The sequence below is a fragment of the Schistocerca gregaria genome, chromosome 2, assembly GCF_023897955.1.
Source record: "Schistocerca gregaria isolate iqSchGreg1 chromosome 2, iqSchGreg1.2, whole genome shotgun sequence".
NCBI classification, from domain to species: domain Eukaryota; kingdom Metazoa; phylum Arthropoda; class Insecta; order Orthoptera; family Acrididae; genus Schistocerca; species Schistocerca gregaria.
The window spans coordinates 477804891-477830471 of NC_064921.1; the positions used below are offsets into that span (position 1 = coordinate 477804891).

General features: G+C 42.0%; 1 protein-coding gene across 1 annotated transcript in view; it reads left to right on the forward strand.

The window, feature by feature from the left end:
* Positions 1-25139, forward strand: part of LOC126327009 (luciferin 4-monooxygenase-like) — an 87347-nt gene extending 62208 nt beyond the window's left edge. The window contains exons 8-9 of the mRNA XM_049995818.1: positions 14492-14657; positions 24503-25139. Coding sequence (XP_049851775.1) covers positions 14492-14657; positions 24503-24624 — 288 coding nt within the window. The 3' untranslated portion in view covers positions 24625-25139. The remainder of the gene's footprint in view (positions 1-14491; positions 14658-24502) is intronic.
* The last annotated feature ends 442 nt before the right edge of the window (positions 25140-25581 follow it).

Sequence of the window (25581 nt, forward strand, 5' to 3'; positions counted from 1 at the left end):
TTCCCATGTTTACTTCTGTGATTCCTATACATTTTGCAGCTTTGGTTTTATAGACCAGTGCGATATTTTGAAGTGTTATTGAATGTTGTTTGTAAGATAAAATACTCTTTTTTAACTGAAGTTAAGAATTTGGGAGATTTCTTTTCTGTGTTCACATGAAGGATGAAATGACTGATTCTATTCTCTTGGCGGTAGGACAGGGCGCGCTGCAATATGTGCTGAATGTTTGTCTTTCGTTACTGGCTATCGTTCAAAGTATCGCATTTAGCTCGACTACAGGTTCTGTAAATTTCCTCAATAGGGTTTCACGTGAACGACATCGTCTTCCTTCGAAGAACTCTCACTTAGCTTCGCGGCGTGTTTGTTACTCTTAAGTACAGTGGTACACTGTCGTGTTAAAATACTAGCAGCTGTCTCCGAATTCTTTTGAAATTTATTTTAACATCTACTTATAAGGGCTCCAAACACTGGAAGAGTAAGAATTCGTCGTAGTAGGTCTTAAGCATTTTGTAGCTAGTTCCTTAATAGAAGCATCGCAAGTTACTAGAACCCTTCCATCAAATCTAAGTCTTCGTGTTCCCTATACTGACGTTTTCCAATTCAGCTGTTTCTCAACGACGTTGGCGCTAATGTAAATTTCATTCATCTTTGGACAGATGTTTGTATTAAATCAACTAGTATTTATTTCTTAGGCTGAATTTAATGCATACAACTCCTCAATATTGAGCGAAGTCGATATTAGTCTCAGTGGCGGTGAGAAACATCTGAAATCTTTAAAACTGGCGAGACCTTTAAAAGAAGGGATCGGTTGATGGTACACTTTCTGAGGTATCAATAAATCTCAATTAAGTACTAGGGGAAGTGTAGGGGAAAACAACTGCAGAGGGAATCTGAGAGACCTATACAGTAAGCAGGTCCATGCATGTATGGGCTTACACAGGATAGAGCAGCATGGAGACCTGCATCACACCAGTCTTGGACTGAAGATAACAACAACAACAACAACAGCTGCAACTACAATACTGATTTTACGTGACTGTTTTATTTCATATTGACATACTCAAGATGTTCATCACTGATCTTGTCATCAGATACTGTGGAGTTATTTCTTTTTGTTGTAGACTTTAGTATATTATTATTGGTTAGTTAATTAAAATATTATTTATTATTATAAATAAATACTCTTTATGTGTGTTTTTATTTTAATAATCGGTTTAGTTATTGGTTTTAGTTGGTTTAGCTTAGTTTCTTATTTCCTTTTATCTTTACTCTGAAACCCTGGAAAATATAAATATTTCGTTTTAAATACCAGGAGATGTATTCCGCAGCGTCGATCTCGTGGAAATTCCTCGTCGTCACCTGCTCCACCTGAAAGCTCTAAAACCTTTACTAGCTACGCAGATCGTGTGTGCTATGTTGTTTGCTGAGTCTGTTGTCCGGTTTTGTTACACATTACATATTTTCTCAGTACCCTCCATACTTTCCTACGGAAGTCTGAGAAGTAACAGTAGATTCTCATTTTGTTTGAACGTTTCGCATCACCAAAATGTCCCCAAGTGTTGTGAGTATATGTTATTAACTTCTCCTCATATTCTTTGGGTACACACACACACACACACACACACACACACACACACCAATTCTGATTCATATTGCTCTGACGATGAAATAGCACGTCTAAATCTACATCTACATTGATACTCTGCAAATCACATTCAAGTGCCTGGCAGAGGGTTCATCGAACCACGTTCACAATTCTCTATTATTCCAATCTCTAGCTTATAGTATTAGCTTAATTTATCTTCTTGTGGATCTTATAAATTCTGTCGAATGTTTATCCACCTTCGCTTACTTTGTTGGCGTCTCGCCATATCTCCACATAACTGTAAATATTATCTTCGGTTTACGTGATCGCTTAGCAATAATACTGGAAACTCTTCTTCATTTTCATCCGAAATGATGCCTTCTTGTAATCCTTCTGGAAAACGGGATAATGCGTCTGCTGTGATATTTTCCTTTCCTTGAATATATACAATACGAAATTGGTATTCCTGAAGAGCGACCGTCCACTTTTCTAATCTCGCATGTAATAGTTTACAGGTTTGTAAAACGCTAAGAGCTTGATGGTCACAATAGACTGTGGTTTTTGCTCCATTTAAATAATAATGAAACTTTTTGAATGCCCACACTACTTCAACAGCCTCCTGTACTGTTGTAGTATAAGATCTCTCGCAACTTGACAGTGTCCTACTAGCGAAAGCTATTGGGAAATGTGGGCTTGCCATTTATTATTCTGATTTGGAACAGACATACAATCAAACCAACAGATGAAACATCAGACATTAATCCAAATTCAACTGCCATATTAGGATGATATAGAATCTTCGCATTGGACGAAGCTTGCTTGATTGCTTCGAATGCTCGTGAACATTCCTCAGTCTACTGCCAATGCCATATTTAACAATGGCTCAGAATTCATAGACTGATCGTCAATGAATTGACGAAAAAACTATGCAAGACCTAGAAATCTAGCTGCCGTTTAGTTCTAGGAACAGGCAAATTTTTTATTGCACTGATCTTCTTCTGATCGGGTAAAATATCTGTTCAGTTTATCAGATGCTCTAAGAATTTTATTTTCTTCAGTTAGAAATGTGACTTCTGTAGATTTGCTGTTATTACCACACAAGAAAGTCTCTCTAATACTCATGTCAGTGTACTCACATGCTCTTCCAAGGTATCTGTAGCTATCAGGATGTGATCGGAAAAAAATGTTAACTGACTGCTTAGTTGAGGTCCTAATACTGCATCCAGCGCGGACATGAAAACTCCTGCACTGATATTCAAACTGAAGGGAAGGACCTTGAAATGATAACTCCTACCGGCATACACAAATGTTGTATACTTTCTTGAATCTTAATATAACTTGACGCCACGCGGAGTGGCCACGCGGTCTGGGCGCCATGTCACGGACTACGTGGTCCCTCCCGCTGGAGGTTCGTGTCCTCCTACAGGCATGGTTGTGTGTGGGGTTCTTAGCATAATTTAGTTTAAGTAATGTGTGAGTCTATGGTCTGATGACGTCAGCAGTTTGGTCCTTTAGGAATTCACACACATTTGAATATTTGAACATATAACTTGACCTGCCAGTATGAAGCATGCAAATCAATTGTTGTAAAATACTTCACCTTACTGAACTTTTGAAATACGTCATTTATATTTTCTGGGTGAGCACACATGGATACAATAATTGTGTTAATTACACGAGCATCGAGTACTAGACGTACTTTTCCACCTGGTTTTGGCACAACGAGAAGAGGTACTTGTATTGTGTTCAACTGTAGTAGACCGTGGACCTAGAAACGACGGTGAGACTTCGTCCCGCCTGTAGCCTTCAATGGTTCACAACCCCACAACAGGCCACAGCAGTCGACTCACCCCACTGCCGCCCCACATCTAACCCAGAGTTATTGTGCGGTTCGGCCAACATCTCATACCACGAGTGTAACCCCAAATGTTTCCGTGGTACACTAATTATGGTGCACGTGTACGTGGAAATGGTGTTTGTGCAGCAATCGCCGACGCAGTGTAACTGAGGCGGAAGGAGGGGAACCAGACCGCATTCGCCGAGGTAGATGGAAAATGGCCTTAAAAACCATACGCAGGCTGGCCAGCACACCGGACCTCGACACTAATCCGCAGGGCGGATCCGTGGGTTCGTGCCGGGGACCGGCACGCCTTCCCGCTCGGGAAGCAGCGCGTTACACCGCGCGTTTAGCCGTGCCGGCTCGTCCTTGGTAATACTCCACGAAATCTTCGTATGAATACAACCGGGTTTATTGATTCCGGTCAATACTTCAACAATTTTCTTCCATTAGCATTGCAGCTTGTGGCCCTGCATGCATTCCGTTGTAATTTACATTTCCCATAGGCGAAGCACGTCCGTTACCGATACGTGTTTTGTGGCTCGAGGCCTGCTTTCGCCCTGCTTCACGCAGCTCGTTTCTATGACGTTTTACTGCCCTTTGAATCTGTTCCACGTTTTTCGAAATATTTTCGAAGGAATCGACTATTTCGTTCTTCCATCGTTTGAAATTCGCTCCTAATGATTCTTTTACCTCCTTAGTATCTAGCATAATACTCGCTGAAACTGGTAAGCTGTCAATAGGCAATTTGCTTATCGCTTCTTTTATGCTTTCTTCTACACATTGCATCATCTGCTGTTATTTAGCGGATGCCTATTCATCTAGTTTAGTTGAGAAATCTTGTTGGTGCTTACTGAAATTTGCTTGTATCAACTGGTCACACCAAGGAGCTATGCTAATCGCACTTTCTGTTAAATGTCCGACGGAAATTTCTGCTTCCTCATGCTTCGATCTAATGGTTTATATTTCTTGGGTAATCTTTTTGATCTCAAGAGGAAACTGCTTTTGCGTATTTCGCAATGCCGTTATCTCATTTGAGATTTGTTGTTGCTGGCTAACTACTGACTGAATTGCAGCTGACAGTCAGTTTGTTTTTGACACATGTCTGCTTGCTTCTGTGATACAATTTGTACCTCTGCTGACACATTAGTTTGCTTTTGCGATACCTTTTGTACCACCAATTTCATATCAACTTGTTTCTGTGACATATCCTGCACCACAACTGACAGATCCATTTGCTTTTGTGTTACTGTCGTTACCGATACAGATAGAAGTCTCAGCTGCTTCAAAATTAAAAGGATTTGTCTCCTGTTGAGACGGAGCTGCAATCTCATCTACACTAGGAACGTCACAGATTTCCTGAACGTCTGAAACTTTCTCTTCATCCATTTCAATTAATGATCGAGTCTTGAGCATAATCCAATTAGAAAAACAAAACACCTATTTGCTTTTACACGCCTAATTATACTATTTCACATAACGAATTCTCCTGAAAAGAATTCACAGAATAATTGCCTATGACTACCTCTGAAGAAAATACAGAAATGAACTGGAAATATAGCACTGTTGGAATTGTGTGAACAATATATTTCGTGTGTGACGGCGCAAAGTGCACTGTGTAAAATAGACCTCTTTGGCATTGTCTAACACTCTTTGTGTGCGCTAATTATTCTGTTGTGTTCGCTGTAAATTTTTTTGTTCTTGAATGTGCAAATATAGTTATTAGTAAAATGTCCTTTTTTCTCCTTAATACTTATTCAGCTGCGCAAATTCCAATAACATGTCTTCTGTGCGCAGATAGTCCACGGCAATGTTCTGTCCCTCTATGTGGTCTATCAATATGCTTTATCCTAGAACTACTAACATCATTGTTAGCTAGGTTTATGGCTCCCTTATTGTCACAGACGATGATTGTAGGTTCCTCAATTAAATTGGTTTCTATTTCACTTATTCGTGTTCGTAGCCATAATGCTTCCTGTGTGGTGTAGATAGTGCCATATACTGGGCCTCTACGGTGCTCAATGCATCATTTTTTTGCTTTTGACAGGACCATGATGTGAGGCCCCCCATTAATTCAAAACAGCAGCCAGTGGTGGAGTATCTTTCTCCCAATTCACTCCCCCAGTCCGAATCGCTATATCCCTCTAGATTTGCGTTACCATCTCTATGGTATTTTAACTCATAGTTTGAGGTTCCTCTTAGGTATCGGAATATCCTCTTTACAGCTTTCCAGTGCTTTTCCTTTGGGTCTCTGCACTATCTGCTTACTGTATTGGTGGCAAAAGCAATGTCGGGTCGTGACGTTTGAGACAAATATAACAGACTCCCTACTACTTCTAAAAAAGGAACATTCTTGTCACATTCCACATCAGTCTCATTTACACTTAACTTCACTCCTACTTCCATTGGAGTACTTATAGGTTTGCAGTCACTCATGCCAAATTTCTTTAATATTTTTTCTGTGTATGGTGATTGACTTATGCTCAATTCTTTTCTTTCTTCATCCTTAGTAATCTGCATACCTAAATGACGTTTGACTTCTCCCAAATTATGCACCTTAAACTTGGTTTGCAGCTGTTTCTTGAAAATTCTCATTTGGCATTCACTTTCAGTCAGGATAAAGAAATCGTCCACCCATATCGCCATTATTATTATTTCTTCTTTTCTCCCTTTATAGTAAATGCTGGGATCTGCCTTGGATTACTTCTTATTCATCTTTAATAGAATTTCATGTATACATTGATTCCAGCAACGTCCACTTTGTTTAAGTCCATAAATACTTTTTCTCAAACGCCAAATCTTTTTACTTTCTGATTTGGTTTTTTTATGGCTTCCCTTGGTGGAATGACATATATCTCCTCCTCCAATTTCCCATTTAAATATACCTTTTTAACATCCATATGATGAATTATTAAATTTCGTTTTACTGCCAAGGCTAAAAGATATCTCAATGAAGCATACTTGACTACAGATGAAAAAAGTTTCTTCGTAATCTACCCCTTGTTTTTGTAAATATCTTTTTACCACAAGTCTTGCTTTGTATTTTGGTGATGAGCTCTCAGGGTTCTTCAAATTGAATACCCATCTTGCGTGCAGTGGTTTCTTATCTCCTGGCATATCTACCCATTCAAAGGTTTCGTTCTGATATAAAGATTCTCTCTTCATCGCTTCTTTCTATTCTTGAGAGTTTGGGCCACTCATTGCTTCTTCTGCTGTTCTTGGCTCATCATTAAAAGACTGTGCTGTATACATCTCAAAATCCGGATATTCCTTCTGTTTTGGCACACGAGAAGAACGCCTTACATTGTTTTCTTAATTTTTTCATCCTCTAACTCATTGTCATCATAAATTGTATCCATTTGTTCTTGGCTGTCGTCTTCCTCTTCTTCACTTTCTATTTCCTCACACAAGGTTTCACCCTCTGAACTAGGTGCAGTTGACTTGGTGCTTTTTCTCTCTTTAGAGTCCTTTCTATTTTCAAAGAATATTACATCTCTGCTTGTGACAATCTTTTTAGTCAATGGATCCATTAATCGGTAGCCCTTTGAATTTTCTCAGTAGCCTACAAAAATATACTTTTTAGCTTTCGGATCCCATTTTCCTCTTAGCTGTTTTGGAATATGTGCCATTGCATCACATCCAGAAACCTTACATTGCTTAGATCAGGTTTCTTTCCTATCCATATCTCATAAGGGGTTCTATTCTTTAATGCTTTTGTAGGTGATCTATTATTCAAATATACAGCTGGTGACACTGCCTCTGCCCAAAATTTCTTGGATAATTCAGCGTCAGTCACCATGCTCCTTGCTTTCTCAACAATGGTCCTATTAGCCCTCTCAGCAACCCCATTTTGAGACGGGCTGTACCTTTTGGTAGATTGATGCCTGATTCCCTTTTCTGCCAGAAGTTTCTTCGATTTCTGGTTAATATATTCTCTCCCATTATCAGACCTGATGATCTTGATCTTCTTTCCCGTCCACCTTTGAACCATATTGCAATATTCCTCAAAGATATCGCTCGCTTGGTCTTTAGAACTAAGAAAATAAACATGAGTATATCGTAAGTAATTATCAATAAACGTAAGAAAATAATTACTCCCACCTATGGACTCACACTCCTTCGTGCCACATACATCTGTGTGGATTAACTGTAATACTTCTGCGGATTTACTCTTACTAGTCTTGAAGGGTAAACTTGCTTGTTTTCCCTTTACACATGTCTCACAAGGATCCTTGGACACACTAAAATTCTGTATTCCCTTTAACATATCCTTTATTATAGACATACTTTTTCTATCTAGATGTCCAAGCCTCCGGTGCCATGAAAAACCTTCTACTGAATATACTGAATCACTAACATTTTTATATTTACTGTCAATGGTATCCAACTTAAAAGTACCCCTTTCGTTACTTGCTGTAGCTATAACTTCACCACTTTCACTGATTACTCTTGCACTCTGCATGTCAAAAGTGACTGTATTTCCTTTCTTGACAATTTCCCCTACAGACAGCAGGTTAGTTGCCACATTTTTCACATAATGAACATTGTGTGCTGTAACCATATCTGACTCACCATTTACACTTAAGTGTAGATCTAGTTTTCCAGCAAGGTGACACTGGAGCTTGTTGCCATCAACAGTAGATATTCCCATATGAGTCTTATCTTTGATGTCATAAAGAAGTGATTTATCTTTAACAATATGCACAGATGCACCTGAGTCTAAAATCCATTCCATATCACGATTACTCATCCCACCAAAAGAATAAAAACATGAGAGTGCCTTACCTTTGTTATTGGTCCTTCTCTCTGGGCTATCAGTAACATACCTCTTTTGCTGAGTGTGTGATCTTGGGCTTACTTTTTCTTTGCACTGAGACGCAATATGTCCCATCTTCTGACATTTATAACACCTCACCGATTTCTTCTTTTTGTTTTTTGAGTAGAGAGCAGACGCACCTTCCTTCTCCAATATACAACAGCTTGGAGCACTCTTTACGTCCTGCAGGATTTTCACCTTAACACTGTCGCCTGTGATTGGTATACCCGAGCTTTCAAGTCCCACAATCATAGGTGCATACCTTTCGGGCAGTCCTGCCAAAAGCAATGTTCCAATCCATTCGTCAGCGAACTCGAATCTGATGTTTCTCAGTCGGTTCGACGTGGCTATTATTTTGTTAACGTATTCGTCTACTCTCTTACATTTGCCCTGATTAGTGATAATTAACTCGCGTAATAATACTACTTTTCTCGTAAGACAACCATCCTCGAATGCACTTGGTAAATTGTCACAGACTTCTTTCGCTGTAGCAGCTTTTTGAAAGTGAACATAATTCACCGAATCAATCAGTAATATCAATTTTGATTTTGCTTTCCTATCCTTACTTGAATAATTCTGATCTGTGGATTTCATTGTCCTATCTACCACGTCCCATAGGTCGTCTAAACGTAAATACGCTCCTACTGCGAACTTCCAGGTTGCATAGTTTTCGCGACCTATAAGTCTTTCAATCTGTGGAATTTGTGCCGCACTCATTCTTAACGGTAACTTGTTTTTATTGCCGTAAAGAACACCGAAAAATAATGCGGAAAAAAAGTTGCGTATTTCTTGTAAGGATATCTCGCACTTCACGTGAATTGAAACTTTTCCAATACTTTCTTCTACTATTTTATTGATATACTTATTCCAAATGCAGTCTGGGCCCATAACCTGTTGGAATTTGCGCAGCTGTATAAGTATTAAAGAGAAAAAAGGACATTTTACTAATAACTATATTTGCACATTCAAGCACAAAAAAATTTACAGCGAACATAACAGAATAATTAGCGCACACAAAGAGTGTTAGACAATGCCAAAGAGGTCTGTTTTACACAGTGCACTTTGCGCAGTCACACACGAAATATATTGTTCCCACAATTTCAACAAGCACAATTCTACAATGTACAAGTTGAGGCTATTCAGATTGAGACAAGAAAGTTGGTCGTTGTTGTGTGCTTGCCTTATATAGCTTGCAGTGATGTGAAGTTCTGCGGTGGGGATAGGGACTGCTCAGCTCACACCACCGGACTCCACGAATATTAATTATTGTACATGAAATACACACACAATATATGGATTAGTATATGCATACCATAGGGAAATAAAATATATACAAGAATTACTAATTGTTGGATGTCCTGTACTCTGACGACAATTAAGTATTTAATTGTCATTGGTTAGGTAATTAAAAATATTCTTTATTTATTATTATAAATAAATATTCTTTATGTGTGCTTTTATTTTAAATATTGGTTTAGTTATTGGTTTTAGTTGGTTTAGCTTAGTTTCTTATTTCCTTTTATCTTTACTGTCCTGAAAACATGTAAAATATAAGCATTTCGATTGAAATACCACAAAAGAGCAAGAGATGCATTCCTCAACGTCGATCTCGTGGAAATTCCTCGTCGTTATGAGCTCCACCTGAAATCTCTGAAACCTTTTATTCGCTACGCAGATCGTCCGGCACAACTATGTGTTACATTTTTTGATGAGTCTGGACGATAGGTCCAGCAATTTAGCAATTTAAAGTTTATTAATTCAGAGATGATCTGTCGATGAATTTTGACCGTGAAAATGCAGGTTCACACTTTCTTTCCAAACTCCAACTCCGAGCGATCTACGTCTAGTAATATCTGTACCGTGATAATTAACTAATTTCGGTATGGAAATATACAGGGTGTTTCTAAAATGACCGGTATATTTGAAACGGCAATACAAACTAAACGAGAAGCGATAGATACAATGTTTGTTGCAATATGCTTGGGACAACAGTACATTTTCAGGCAGACAAACTTTCGAAATTACCGTAGTTACAATTGTCAACAACAGATGGCGCTGCGGTCTGGGAAACTCTATAGTACGATATTTTCCACATATCCACCATGCGTAGCAATAATATGGCGTAGTCTCTGAATGAAATTACCCGAAACCTTTGACAACGTGTCTGACGGAATGGCTTCACATGCAGGTGAGATGTACTGCTTCAGCTATTCAATTGTTTCTGGATTCTGGCGGTACGCCTGGTCTTTCAAGTGTCCCCACAGAAAGAAGTCGCAGGGGTTCATGTCTGGCGAATAGGGAGGCCAATCCACGCCGCCTCCTGTATGTTTCGGATAGCCCAAAGCAATCACACGATCATCGAAATATTCATTCAGGAAATTAAAGACGTCGGCCGTGCGATGTGGCCGGGCACCATCTTGCATAAACCACGAGGTGTTCGCAGTGTCGTCTAAGGCAGTTTGTACCGCCACAAATTCACGAAGAATGTCCAGATAGCGTGATGCAGTAATCGTTTCGGATCTGAAAAATGGGCCAATGATTCCTTTGGAAGAAATGGCGGCCCAGGCCAGTACTTCTTGAGGATGCAGGGATGATGGGACTGCAACATGGGGCTTTTCGGTTCCCCATATGCGCCAGTTCTGTTTATTGACGAAGCCCTCCAGGTAAAAATAAGCTTCGTCAGTAAACCAAATGCTGCCCACATGCATATCGCCGTCATCAATCCTGTGCACTATATCGTTAGCGAATGTCTCTCGTGCAGCAATGGTAGCGGCGCTGAGGGGTTGCCGCGTTTGAATTTTGTATGGATAGAGGTGTAAACTCTGGCGCATGAGACGATACGTGGACGTTGGCGTCATTTGGACCGCAGCTGCAACACGGCGAACGGAAACCCGAGGCCGCTGTTGGATCACCTGCTGCACTAGCTGCGCGTTGCCCTCTGTGGTTGTCGTACACGGTCGCCCTACCTTTCCAGCACGTTCATCCGTCACGTTCCCAGTCCGTTGAAATTTTTCAAACAGATCCTTTATTGTATCGCTTTTCGGTCCTTTGGTTACATTACAGCTCCGTTGAAAACTTCGTCTTGTTGCAACAACACTGTGTTCTAGGCGGTGGAATTCCAACACCAGAAAAATCCTCTGTTCTAAGGAATAAACCATGTTGTCCACAGCACACTTGCACGTTGTGAACAGCACACGCTTACAGCAGAAAGACGACGTACAGAATGGCGCACCCACAGACTGCGTTGTCTTCTATATCTTTCACATCACTTGCAGCGCCATCTGTTGTTGAAAATTGTAACTACTGTAATTTAGAAAGTTTGTCCGCCTGAAAATGTAATGTTGTCCCAAGCATATTGCAACAAACGGTGTATTTCTATCGCTGCTCGTTTAGTTTTTATTGCCGTTTCAAATACACCGGTCATTTTTGAAACACCATGTACATACCTTGAATACTTGATGTTAGTTATTGGATTTTCTTTTCGTCATAAAAACTGTTTGAAAATTTACTATAAACCGCAATGGCGTCTCTCAACAATACAATCTCTCTCCTCCTCTCACACGTCCGATCTCTCCATTCCCTTCATAAAGACTCTAAAAAACGCTTCTTTGATTCTTTAAGACACAGAGACGTGTTCGTAGCACGGAACGTTCAATTCTCGCAGTCGGTATAAGCCGTTCATCAGAATATCAACTCATCGCACCCACATAACATCACATCCAACAAGAGCGAAAACGAGAGGGAACCTACTTCGCCTACTCAGAGGCAGAACAAACGGAGCGAAAACAGATACAATTATCTACACATATAAAACGTTTATTCGCCCCATACTGGAATATGCTGCTCCAGTATGGATGACCAACAAAACAGCTACAGGGAAAATAATGGCGACAGAAAGAAAAATATTAAGGATAGCAGGCAACATGAATCCCAGGACAGGAAACGAATTAGTATACCAAAACGCAAAAGTAAAACCTGTAAAGAAAAGATGGCTGGAATTAACTGCCAAAATTGGCTCCAACAGACTACAGAATAAAACAGCAACAACAGAAATCCTGCTAAGAGACTACACAACACTGAACTATCCGAAAACAAAATATCCATACCCACCAATAACAATCAAAACTAGCATGAAGGCTACAGACATGAATGCAGCAGCCCACTTCACGAACAATGACATACAAGAGGACACGATAACACACCTGCAAGACGACGGACCAGAAGAAGAAGATGAAACATAAATCAAGAACACAACACATTCTGAAGCAAAATCAAAGAAAACACTCTACAAAGAAACAGCATACAGAAGACTACACAGATCCTTGCTGAGGTTTTAGGGAGGTTTCCCTCAGCACTTGGGCAAATGCCAGGATCTCATCACCCTCCCACGCGACAAGCGATCAAATAAGAGTTGAAACTCGAAATATAATGAACAGAAAAATATCATTCCCCATTCTTCCAAATAAAATGTGCCACCACAGCATAACTTAAGATAATATAAGGCACCAAAGAGCAATAGGCTCTCCATGTGCCCGCCTCACCCCCTCTGGGAGAGGAATGAAAGATGGAAAAAAAAAAAAAAATTCAACAAAACCTAACTCTACATGTTCCCGCGTCTAAATTGAGTTTCCATTAGGTACATTAAGTTTATTTCTTTCGGTCGTCCAATGGCGGTGCTCTGCTGTACAGAATTGCATTGTTAGTAAACAATCTTATAATGCCACTTATCCTGTCCGAAAAACTATATAGAAACACGAGATGTGCTATTTCTCTTCCTTGGGGCATATCCATTGATACTTTTGTTTCTACATCTACGTGATTACTCTGCTATTCACAATAAAGTTCTTGGCAGGGGGTTCAATGAACCACCTTCAGGCTGTCTCTCTACCGTTCTACTCTCGAACGGCACGCGGGAAAAACGAGCACATGATTTCTCTTATTTTATCATGATAATCATTTCTCCCTATGTAGGTGGGTGAAAACAATGTTTTCGCAGTCGGAGCAGAAAACTGGTGATTGAAATTTCATGAGGAGATCCCGTAGCAACGAAAAACGCCTTTGTTTAAATGATTGTCACTCCAGTTCACGTATCATGTCTGTGACACTATCTTCCCTATTTCGCTATAATACAAAACTAGTTGCCCTTCTTTGTACTTTTCCGATGACATCCGTCAGTCCCACCTGATGCGGACCCCACACCGCGCAGCGATATTCCAGAACAGGGCGGACAAGCATGGTGTAAGCAGTCTCTTTACTAGACCTGTTGCACCTTCTAAGTGTTCTGCCAATGAATCGCAGTCTTTGGTTTTCTCTATCCACAATATTATCTATGTGCTCGTTATTTAGGTTATTTGTAATTGTAATCCCTAAGTATTTAGCTGAATTTACAGCCTTCAGATTTGTGTGACTTATCGCCTAATCGAAATTTAGCTGATTTCTTTTAGTACTCATGTGAACAACTTCACACTTTTCTTTATTCAGGATCAATTGTCACATACAGGTATCTTATCTAAATCGTTTTGCCGTTTGGATCATCCGATGACTTTACAAGACGATTAATGACAGCATCATCTGCAAACAATTTTAAGACGGCTACTCAGAGATGATGTCGTTAATATAGATCAGGAGGAACGGAGGGCCAATAACATTTCCTCGGGGAACGCCGGATATTACTTCTGTATTACTCGATGAATCTCCGTCTATTTCTGCCAACTGGATCTTTCTGACAGGAAATCACGAATCCAGTCGCACAACTGGCACGCAGTTTTGTTAGAAGACACTTGTGCGGAACGGTGTCGAAAGCCTTCCGGAAATCTAAAAATATGGAATCAAATTAACACCCCCTGTCGATAGCACTCATTACTTCATCCCTGAACGTTCACCGTCCAGTATAACCTACTGGGCTCTGTTGGTCAAATATCCCTTGAGACAATGACATGTTTGCAAAGATATTCCGTATGGTCGTCTACGACGTGGTGCAGTGTGGTGCGCCTTTCGGAGATCTAGGAAACTATGTGTTCACGTGCAAGATGCTGTATATGAATAAAACAGGCAGTGTTTGCCACTAGTGTCTTTCTTCTGAATCCGTGCTAATTCTGTTTTACTCCAGGAGTGTCATAACGCTATAAATAAACTCAGAAACGAAACAGGTTGCACCTCGTTTAGCTTCCGATGGCGTTGGACCACGCAAGAGATACTCTCTGAGCAGAGACGCGAGGGCAGTTACTGAAGATATTTCGGTGCGTGTGAGCAGGTGCTGTCGCCGCAGCTGGAGTCTCTGCTGACGTCGCACCCCAGCGTGCAGCTGGCCGCCGTGGTGGGGAAGCCGCACCCCACCGACCAGGAGCACCCCACCGCCTTCGTCGTCCTGCGGCCCGGCGCCTCCGCCACCGCTGAGGAGTTGCAGGCGCTCGTGGACGGTGAGTCTTGATTAGCGAAACTATTTGGAACACGATGTTCCACATGGACTACGCGCGCGGAAACCGCATGCGGCATGCACAATTGACGTGGCCTAGTTTGCCTGTCCATTAGCAAAGTGGTGTGGGGCACAATGGTAAAGAAAATGGTCTACATTCTTTCCAATCCATCCCTCAAACGTCCTTGCCTCTGATGACAGCGTCTTCTGACCTTCCTTAAAATCTACGTACACTCCTGGAAATGGAAAAAAGAACACATTGACACCGGTGTGTCAGACCCACCATACGTGCTCCGGACACTGCGAGAGGGCTGTACAAGCAATGATCACACGCACGGCACAGCGGACACACCAGGAACCGCGGTGTTGGCCGTCGAATGGCGCTAGCTGCGCAGCATTTGTGCACCGCCGCCGTCAGTGTCAGCCAGTTTGCCGTGGCATACGGAGCTCCATCGCAGTCTTTAACAGTGGTAGCATGCCGCGACAGCGTGGACGTGAACCGTATGTGCAGTTGACGGACTTTGAGCGAGGGCGTATAGTGGGCATGCGGGAGGCCGGGTGGACGTACCGCCGAATTGCTCAACACGTGGGGCGTGAGGTCTCCACAGTACATCGATGTTGTCGCCAGTGGTCGGCGGAAGGTGCAGGTGCCCGTCGACCTGGGACCGGACCGCAGCGACGCACGGATGCACGCCAAGACCGTAGGATCCTACGCAGTGCCGTAGGGGACCGCACCGCCACTTCCCAGCAAATTAGGGACACTGTTGCTCCTGGGGTATGGGCGAGGACCATTCGCAACCGTCTCCATGAAGCTGGGCTACGGTCCCGCACACCGTTAGGCCGTCTTCCGCTCACGCCCCAACATCGTGCAGCCCGCCTCCAGTGGTGTCGCGACAGGCGTGAATGGAGGGACGAATGGAGACGTGTCGTCTTCAGCGATGAGAGTCGCTTCTGCCTTGGTGCCAATGATGGTCGTATGCGTGATTGGCACCGTGCAGGTGAGCGCCACAATCAGGACTGCATACGACCGAGGCATACAGGGCCAACACCCGGCATCATGGTGTGGGGAGCGATCTCCTACACTGGCCATACACCTCTGGTGATCGTCGAGGGGACACTGAATAGAGCACGGTACATCCAAACCGTCATCGAACCCATCGTTCTACCATTCCTAGACCGGCAAGGGAACTTGCTGTTCCAACAGGACAATGCAAGTCCGCATGTATCCCGTGCCACCCAACGTGCTCTAGAAGGTGTAAGTCAACTACCCTGGCCAGCAAGATCTCCGGATCTGTCCCCCATTGAGCATGTTTGGGACTGGATGAAGCGTCGTCTCACGCGGTCTGCACGTCCAGCACGAACGCTGGTCCAACTGAGGCGCCAGGTGGAAATGGCATGGCAAGCCGTTCCACAGGACTACATCCAGCATCTCTACGATCGTCTCCATGGGAGAATAGCAGCCTGCATTGCTGCGAAAGGTGGATATACACTGTACTAGTGCCGACATTGTGCATGCTCTGTTGCCTGTGTCTATGTGCCTGTGGTTCTGTCAGTGTGATCATGTGATGTATCTGACCCCAGGAATGTGTCAATAAAGTTTCCCCTTCCTGGGACAATGAATTCACGGTGTTATTATTTCAATTTCCAGGAGTGTAGACTGGCAATGGGAAGCAAAACGTTACTGAAGAAGAGAAGTTGTGAACATCGAAGTGTTAGAAAGTCCCTTCTGAACGTATTTATGTGAACTGTAGCCCTCTACGGAAGTGAAATGTGGACGATGTACGCTTCAGACAAGAAGCTTTTGGAATGTGATGGTGCAGAGAAAAGCTGAAGATTAGGTGGGTTGATCGTGAAACTAATGACGAGATATTTATTACAAATTTTGGCCTAAATTGTGTGTTGATAGGAGACATTATAAGACATCAAGAAATCGTGACTTTTAGTATTGGAGCTAATTGGGGGGGGGGGGGGGGGGTGCAGAGTGAGACGAAGCGACGAGTGCAGTAAGCAGGTTCAAATGGATTTGGGTTGCAGTAGTGATTCCGAAATTATGAGTCTTGCACAGGATAAGGTTTCGAGGACAACTGACTCAACCAAGTCTCCGGACTGAGGAATAGCAGTCTCTTCTCATACATCAATTATTTAGAAAATACGGTTTCAGATTTGCTTTTTAATTGAACTACAGTATATTCTGCTGCTAGTATCGTAGTTGTAAATGAGACGAAGTAACGGCGTTTGACTCTTTAAAATGTGAACAATAGTTTCCGAAAAATTACAGTATTTATAACATAGGAGTAGTTTTGAAAATTAAATCAATTGTTCTGCCACGGGCAAGTTGGTGTTGTTTTACGGAACAGTCGCAACAGTCGCGTCAGATTGAAGACGCACTCCAGCCTGACGCAGCTAAAAGAGTCTACTTATTAAAACGGAAGGGTGGGCAAAAGTTAAATTATATAATGATACCAATCACAAATGGTTACATGTGGCTGAACTGACTCACCAAATGGAGCGCAAAGGACTTGGCATCTAAGTGTCCTTCACCGGTTATCTACGATAACGGAACGCTCCTGTTTCTGACACATCCTTGAAAGAAAGGTACACGTCAAGAATTGAACAGATTTAGAAAACAGGAAACTGAGATATAAATGGTAATGAACAATAACTAGTGTCATTAGTTTAATGTAAAGATACGCTATTGCACTGCAAAATTCGATCAACAACAGCAACAAAACGAACTCACAAAATAATATCGTCATTAACATACCTTAAAATTCCACTCTTGTCATACTCTTTCTAATGCCACCGCTACAGTAATATACGGTTTCAGTCGTTGGTGCAATCACTTCTTGAGTTCGATCTTTCAAAATGAGGAAAGAGTTGGATGAGCGCTTTCCTAGTCACGAGCGACTTGTGTGCCGGGCACCCATCGTGCTGGCGCCACGTACGTATACATATTCCAAGTGGTACCAGCACCACTTCGGTAAGAAATTGTGTGCATCTTTTAAACGTTAATGTTTCTTCATTGAAGTACTGGCCATTGTTGGTTCCAGTAATACCATACGAAACACTCTCCATAGTCAGCTTGAACGTCAGAAGCAGTGGAGAGTGAACTTAGGGATTCTCAGCTGTCTAACAATGTGTATTTTTTACGTACAAATTCCCATGGTTTGTAAGGGGAGCTTCATCGGTAAAGATAATTCTTTGAAGTAAGAACTCAGTGTCCTGCTGGCTCTTCAGAACCAAGCGACAGAATTTCGTGTGTCTTTTATAACCCGCTGGTTAAACAGCTGATGAATACTCATGGAATCCGTCTGCACGCAAAGTACGAACAACGCTGGTCTGACTTATTCCTGAGGCACTCGCAGTTTCTCTGGACCTAACTTGTGTATTACGAAGAACAACTACCAGAGTGTCTATTTCCTTCAATAAAGTTGTTGCAAGGTTGATCCTTAAAATTAATAAAATTTCTCGGGCTATTATGCCGTAGTCGAATGGATTTCACATTTAAATCCAAAGTTTTGTCTCTATCTGCGGATGACATTTTCAAGGGGGACCACTGCTTCTTTGACTGTCCAATTCACACACTAGCTCGCTACTGACAGCAGTGAGCCACGGAATTAATTGGACACTCAAAGAAGGTGCGGTCCTCCATGAAAATGTTATCCGCATATGAAGACGAAACTTTCGATGTAAATGTAAGATCCATTCGACCACGGCCTAATAGCCCGGAACATTTTATTAAAGGTGACCCTTCCGACCGTGAAACTAGTACGAGGATTGCTCCGTACTATTTGCATAATGCTCCAGTGTCATTACAATAGCTGTTTTTCCCACATTCACTGAATTATCATTCTTGTTGGATGCCGTCTGTCGGGACACGTTTTCAAGTATTCTCTTGGCTTTCCTTGTGCGTTCTCCGTAAAGAAGTAGCATATCTTGTTAGCCTTATTTTCTAAAATACGTTATTTTTGTAAATTAACCAGCTCTCGACACTTGTGAGTGACAAAGACATTTACTCTTTTCCGCTTTTAACCGGTATCACGGCGCTGCGACACTGTGTTTCCACCTTATTCGACGTAAATTCCGCTTTGGAAACCTCAATGGTCCCGACGGCCGCTGCGGCATCATCGGCCGATAGGCTTCACTGGATGCAAACATGGAGCGGTATGCTGTTCAAGTAGCTCCCTATTGGCCTCCCAAGGGCTGAGTATAACCCGCTTGTTAACAGTGCTCGGAAGTCCCAGACGGTCATCCGTTGAATTGCCAGCCCAGCCCGAGAGCTCTTCACTTCGGTGTTCTGATCTGAACCGGTGTTACCACTGCGGCAAGGCCGTTGGCTTATCCGACGTAACGTAGTTCCTTATTTGAGATTGAAATCACAAACTGCCGCATAAGACAACAATCGCTTGAAAACAGATAAATTTTAGGTTTTAGCTACTGTAATTATTCCGAAACTAGTAATTGGATTTAAAAAAAAGTAAAACTCTGTCGACTTCCTCATTATTGATTACGGTAGTGCAGAAATTCCAGACATGGAACATCTGATGACTCATGAGGGTACTGATGAAACTGGTGGCAGGTGCTGACGGGAAAGGTAGTGATGATAAATATGACAAGGAATCTTTTGTGGCAACATTTATTGTGGTAAGGTATCACTTTCACCACATCTTAATCCCCGTCAATACACACTTCGTAATTAACTGCAGGTTGCAAAGAATCCCAAGTTGATAAGTGATATTTGTCCAGCGCACTCCTCAGGACTTTAGTAGCGGTTACTTGCTGAGTGATTTATAACATTTCGATAGATAAAGGATCCTTTTTATCAGAGACAGAAGTGCTGGGGCCGAGAGAGCAATGATAAGGAAACGGCTGTGCGAACGTCAGGATAAAGTATCGCTTCCTTCCTCTAGCCGTCTATTGAGATTGGTGCTGTAGACTGTTCTCGAGGATGGTGGTGGTGGGGAGGGGGGGGGGGGGGGGGAGGCTGCTAGTAAGGTGTCTCTGGATGAATTAGACTTTTATTCATGTTAGGTACAGAAGGGGAGACCTCTGGCCTGTATATGGCATAGTGATGGGCAGAAGCTCAGCGACCCGTCGTCAGAAGGACCATCTGGCAACGGCGTGCATAGGCAGCGTCATCAGCTGAAGTCGGCAGGATTGCAGTTGCTGTCAGGAAGAGCACGGGGCGGCCGTTCAATGAGAGCCACACCCAGGCTGCTGGCCCGCTTCGGTGCTCAAACCGTGGCCCTTAGCATGATCGGTGTTGCAGGACGGTGCCCAGCCTAGGCGGTGCTCAGTGGCAAAATGGTCCACAACGACCAGAGTACGGCAAATATTAGTCCGTGTTCGAGCATGCAAGGTGGACGAATTCAGTAGGAGATTTGGCGGTGTGAAGACACCAGCCAGTCCACGTATAATACTCTGCTCAGACTAATGAAAAAAGGGCGAGGTAATTGACACGTCCGTTCTACATCTTTTCTAGAAATAATCTCCGTGTCCGTAATATGACGTACATGGCATTATTTGTCATTGGTACTACCAGGTTATTTATTCGAGCGCCGGTCTGAAAGACTGCCCAATATTGTCTGCCCTTATGCTTGTTGACGCTCGATCAGCGCAAAACCTTATCACTTTTCGTAAGACATCCGAAGGCGTATGACACTATGCTTAGTGGACAATTTCCAGCTGCTTTACAGAGGCTGTCGGAAATGTCTTATTAGCAATTATTATTACGTTGAAGGGAGTAGATGTACTTTCTTTCTTCCAGTTCATTTCGTTTCTCACACCATGAAGCGAACTTTTCAAGCGCACATCACGTTTCAAATCGTGATAGTGAGAAAATTAATAAGCAATTTAACGTGTGACGGCTCATAGATGCAAAAGCTTGTCTAGGTGAACAAAAATTGGACGATCTGTTGTTTTTCTCGGAGCATGGATTCTGAGAACACACATTTCTTGTATAGGGGAGAGTGTTGTATCCACACGATAGTATTCCTAGGGACACATGACGTTTCCTGGAAGATGTTTCAATGTAGTGACCGATTTTAGTATCACATCAGGGAATGCGCAACAGAGACCGCAATAAGCAGTTCACGGCATTTTCTACTGTTTATGTTGTGAGACATGACATTCTGTTGTTTGCAGCAACTACAACTTCAGGGAAACTTGAATATTTATTCACGATAAAGAGCATCAGAAATTGAGCAACACAATAACGCGTTCGTCTAATCCTAGTCCTTACGCAAGCAGTTATTCGGCATGGTACTGATAAGAGTTATCGGATGTCCTCCTGTCGGATATCGTGTCACAACCTGTCCAGCTGGCGCTCTGGATCGTCAAAATCCCGAGCACGTTCGTGGACCCTGTCCTTAATGCTTCAAACGTTCTAAATTAGGTACTGATCCGGCGACCGTCCTGCCAAACGAAGGGTTTGGCAAGCACAAATACAAGCAGGACTAACGTTCACCGTGTGCAGGTGTCTGCCATGTAAGCCAAAGATCCCGGGTTCGAGTCCCGGTCGGGGCACACATTTTCCGCTGTCCCCATCTAAGTATATCACCAACACCTGTCGGCAGCTGAGGGTTTCAGTTAATTATCATCTAGAAAGAAGTGTGCTACAGCTGTTCAACGGATGTTTAGAACCAAGTGTGGTAAAAAGCTACCAACAAGGAAGGCCATTTGCCACTGGTACAATAAATTCGTTACGACGGTTTCCCTGTGCCCGGCAAAGAGAAGCGCACGTTCCAATGTGAGTGAAGTGTATGTGGAGCCATGTTTGCCACTAGCGCTGGCTATCGGCAAATTATCAAACTACTTTCAGGGTTTCTCTTCAAAATGCAATATGTATGACATCTGTACAATGTTTAGTTCTTGTGCAATAACTAATTGGAAGTGTTCCCAGACTTTATGTACAGCATGAATATAATCATTGGACGGTTAAGCCACATATTCTTGGTCGTGTACTGACTTGTACCTTGAAAAGGAGGCAATAATCTACTATAGAAGATGGAATATTCGCAAATGTAATGAATTTATTTAACTCCTTAACAATCTTACCTGAATTGAAAATAGAATTTTGTCTTAGTTTTGAATAGTTGCTATTTAATGTATTTATCTTGAAATTGGTTTTTTCATAATATTTCTACTTAATATGATTGAATGTACTGATTATTGGTGAGTCGTAGAGTAATGTTGTGACAGAGAGATGGACTGAACTAAAAAAAAAAAAAAAGTAACCATGAGAAATGGATGCTTGAACATAAGTGCAGATGCTATCCAAGCCTGCAGATTGAGCTGTTTTATTTGACTACGAAGAGCCCTTAAGCAATGTCCTCAATACAGGCAGTGTTCTGTGTGGTTGTGAGTACATTGTGTCATGAATCCTGAAATCCACCTTTTAGAGTTTGGTTTAACCAAAATCAAGCACGTAAAAAGGACCAAGCCAGGGTTTTAAGTAGGCTACACATTAGTTAACATTTGACAAACTTCATATGTACTAAAAGAAACAATTTATGAGATCAACATGATTGGCGTTAAAGACCAATTAAAATGGGCACAACAGTTTGGATTCCAACAAAAAAACAGGGTCCTTTACCAAATTATAACTCTTTATAAACACGTCCATAGACTGGAAACCTTTTACGTCAGATCAGCCTTAGAATACAATGAATGAAGAAAGAAATTTAACGGTTTGTGCTGTGGTGTTTTCCTTTCACCCTTTTTTTGGTTCAAAAGGCTCTGAGCACTATGGGACTCAACTGTTGTGGTCATCAGTCCCCTAGAACTTAGAACTACTTAAACCTAACTAACCTAAGGACGTCACACACATCCATGCCCGAGGCAGGATTCGAACCTGCAACCGTAGCTCACCCTTTTTTCTTTTTGTAAAGCATTAAGGAACTCTGCCTCGCACAAGACCGGTTGCAGTTGACAACGTGCAGCCAGAATGTTCAGCAGAGATAAATCCGTTAAACTCGAGGTCTAAGCCACGTAATGAAGATTATATCCTTTTTCTCTCACAACATTTGACTGGTAACCTCAAACGTAGGAAAGAGAGCCCAACAGGGCGATGAACCTAAAAAATAAGGAATAACCAAAACAATCTGTTTGCCTTTAGGCACCGCACCTGGGAAATACAGTCAACCGTGGCCAAACCGAATGGGACAAACCCAACGCCAAAGCCATTGTAGCCCCCGACATTACGAGAAGGGGAGAAGAGTGAAGAGGACTGTCGAATTAAATAAATTACTTAACCGAAAGAATGAGCAGATTACAAGAGTTGCTTCCCAGAGAAATATAAAAAAAACTTTGGCCAAATTTAAAAACACACTACACTATTAAAAGAAGGGGGATCAACTTGGCATAGAATAACTGGCCGCTTAGGCCAATTAGAACGAGAAAAACAGCAGTTACATGGAAGAGTTAATAGATTACAATTACATACGTGGAGAGCAGCGACCTCATCAGCGTAGAAGGCACAGTTACAGCACTCAGGGAAAACGGTAAAAATGAGTCAACGTTATAACACAGATGCACTGCGGGTATCACAAAATATGGTGGAATAGAAAAATAATTCCAAAAGACTGCCATGCATGGACTAAGACACCTAAACAGCCAGAAGTTTGCAACTCAACTTGGCTCTGCTCCGATTTACAAATGCACTGGGAACGAGACAGGAGGGGCAGGGAGACGTATCCAGTTGGAACGCTGACACTCGCTGGTAAAATTTCGATCGATCCTTTCAGACAAGTAGTGGGTTTCTTGGAGACAAAATTGACACTAGGCGAACAAGCAACAAGCTGCTTTATTCTGAAGCCACGAATCAGCTACCATGCTCAACTAGATTATCACACGGCAATTAACTCAGTTCCTGAAAACTTGAATGATATATACACTAAGAAAGCCGCTGTACACACGTAAAATACACAACGTCTAAAGACAGTATGCCTCGCCACAATTTCGAACACTGTGACCCCCTTAGTCACCACAGCCACCAAATCTCAGTTTAGCCTTTGTGGTCTCCTTGGAGAGAAGGGTGCATGATCGGTATCCGTTTCAATCCCCGTTACGTAAACTTGCGTCCGCCCAGGATAGCTGAGTCGTCAGCGCGACAGAATGTCACTCCTCAGAGCCCGGGTTCGATTCCCGGATGGGTCGGAGATTTTCTCCGCTCAGGGACTGGGTGCTGTGTTGTCCTAATCATTATCGTTTCATCCCCATCGATGCAGAAGTCGCCGAAGTGGCGTCAAATCGAAAGACTTGCACGCGGCGAACGGTCTACCCGACGGGACGCATTAGTCACACAACATTTACGTTTACCTAAACTTGCCACTATAATGAAGAAAGAATGTTGAAAGATTCTCTTGAAAATCATACAGGATTGTATTTATGCATTCCGAGACGACTGGAAGTTGTTTAAAATGCCTACGCGTTTTTTACTCTGTATTCGGCATCTTAATGTGTTTTTGGTATTTTCTTATTTTTGTCGGCTCCTGCACATTATTACATACAGTGTTAAAAGATTTCCTGGATTGCAACAATTGTAAATTCGATATAATATTTGTTCCTAAATACGTGACCATATTGTACCTTGGGACATTTTCTCACTTTTGGAAAAGAAAATTACTTTTCCAGAGTAATTTTTGTAATTTGAGAATGAATACAGCATCGTACAAAAAGCAGTGCTATCATTTAAAAATTAAACAATACAATATCTGTAACTTCTATTAGAGGTTTGGCTAGAGGCGGAATTCTGAAAAATATTGCGAGGTAGAGCACTCACCCCTGCTCATATGAGTATTTATCACGTCTGCACTTTATAACATTATAACATTTTCTTTGTTCCTGCAGACAAGGTGGCGGACCACAAGAAGCTGCGAGGCGGCGTGAGGATCGTGGGGGAGCTGCCGCACACGGCCAGCGGGAAAGTCGCCAAGAGGGTCCTCAGGAGGTGGGCGGCGGGCGGCCAGTAGCGCCAAGCAGCGCAGTGGCCGTTCCCGGTCCCCAGCGTCCGCTGCCATCACGAGCCATCAACTGCCTCATAAATCTATGTAAACAAAAATCAGTTGCCACATGTATGAAAGACTATCGCCTGAGAACGGCTAGACCGGCTTGACTTTTTGTGTGTGTGTGTCCGTTATTGCCACGACAAGGATTCAAAGAAATTTTTTGGAAAATCCAGTTGAAAAGTCGGAAATTAATATCATCTATCACATATATAAAGTATCATCGATTAAGAATGGCTTCATAGATTTGGTTGATTTTTGTCGTTGTTGTGTTCGTAATTCTCAGGACAAGGTTTGTATGAAAGAAAACTTTTGAAAAATTCATCAGAAAAGTCCGAAATTATGAATTGTGAAAGATCGTCACTTCAGAACGGCTCGACCGATATGGTTAATTCTTTTGTTCTGTCCGTTATTGTAGATTGTTATACTATCTCTGACTTGAAAAAGAAAATAAAAAAAAAATAATTTTACTTTCCGTGTGACATGATATACGTTTCCATAACAAAAAAAAAACTGTTTGACAGTTATACATATAATATATAAATACCTATGAAATGTATAAACGGAAACGCTGCTACCGAAAATCTCGAAAAGCTCGTCACCAATTTACTACAAATTTTTATACGACACATTAACGAACGAACGACATAGTCCGTATAGTTTTGTAAAATATAGCAACCTATGTCTGTTCGAAGGTTCGTTAGGGTGTCGTATAAAAATTTGTAATAAATTGGTGAAGAACGTTTAGATATATAAGGGGAAACAGTGTTACCACAAACCTTAAAAAATTCTTGATACATTTATTTCAATTATTTTGTACGATACTCTAACACACGGACTGTTACGTGTATAAATGTATATTAATAAACGTGTAAAGGGGAAACGTTGGTTCCAAAAATCTCGAAAAGACGTTTACAGATTTAC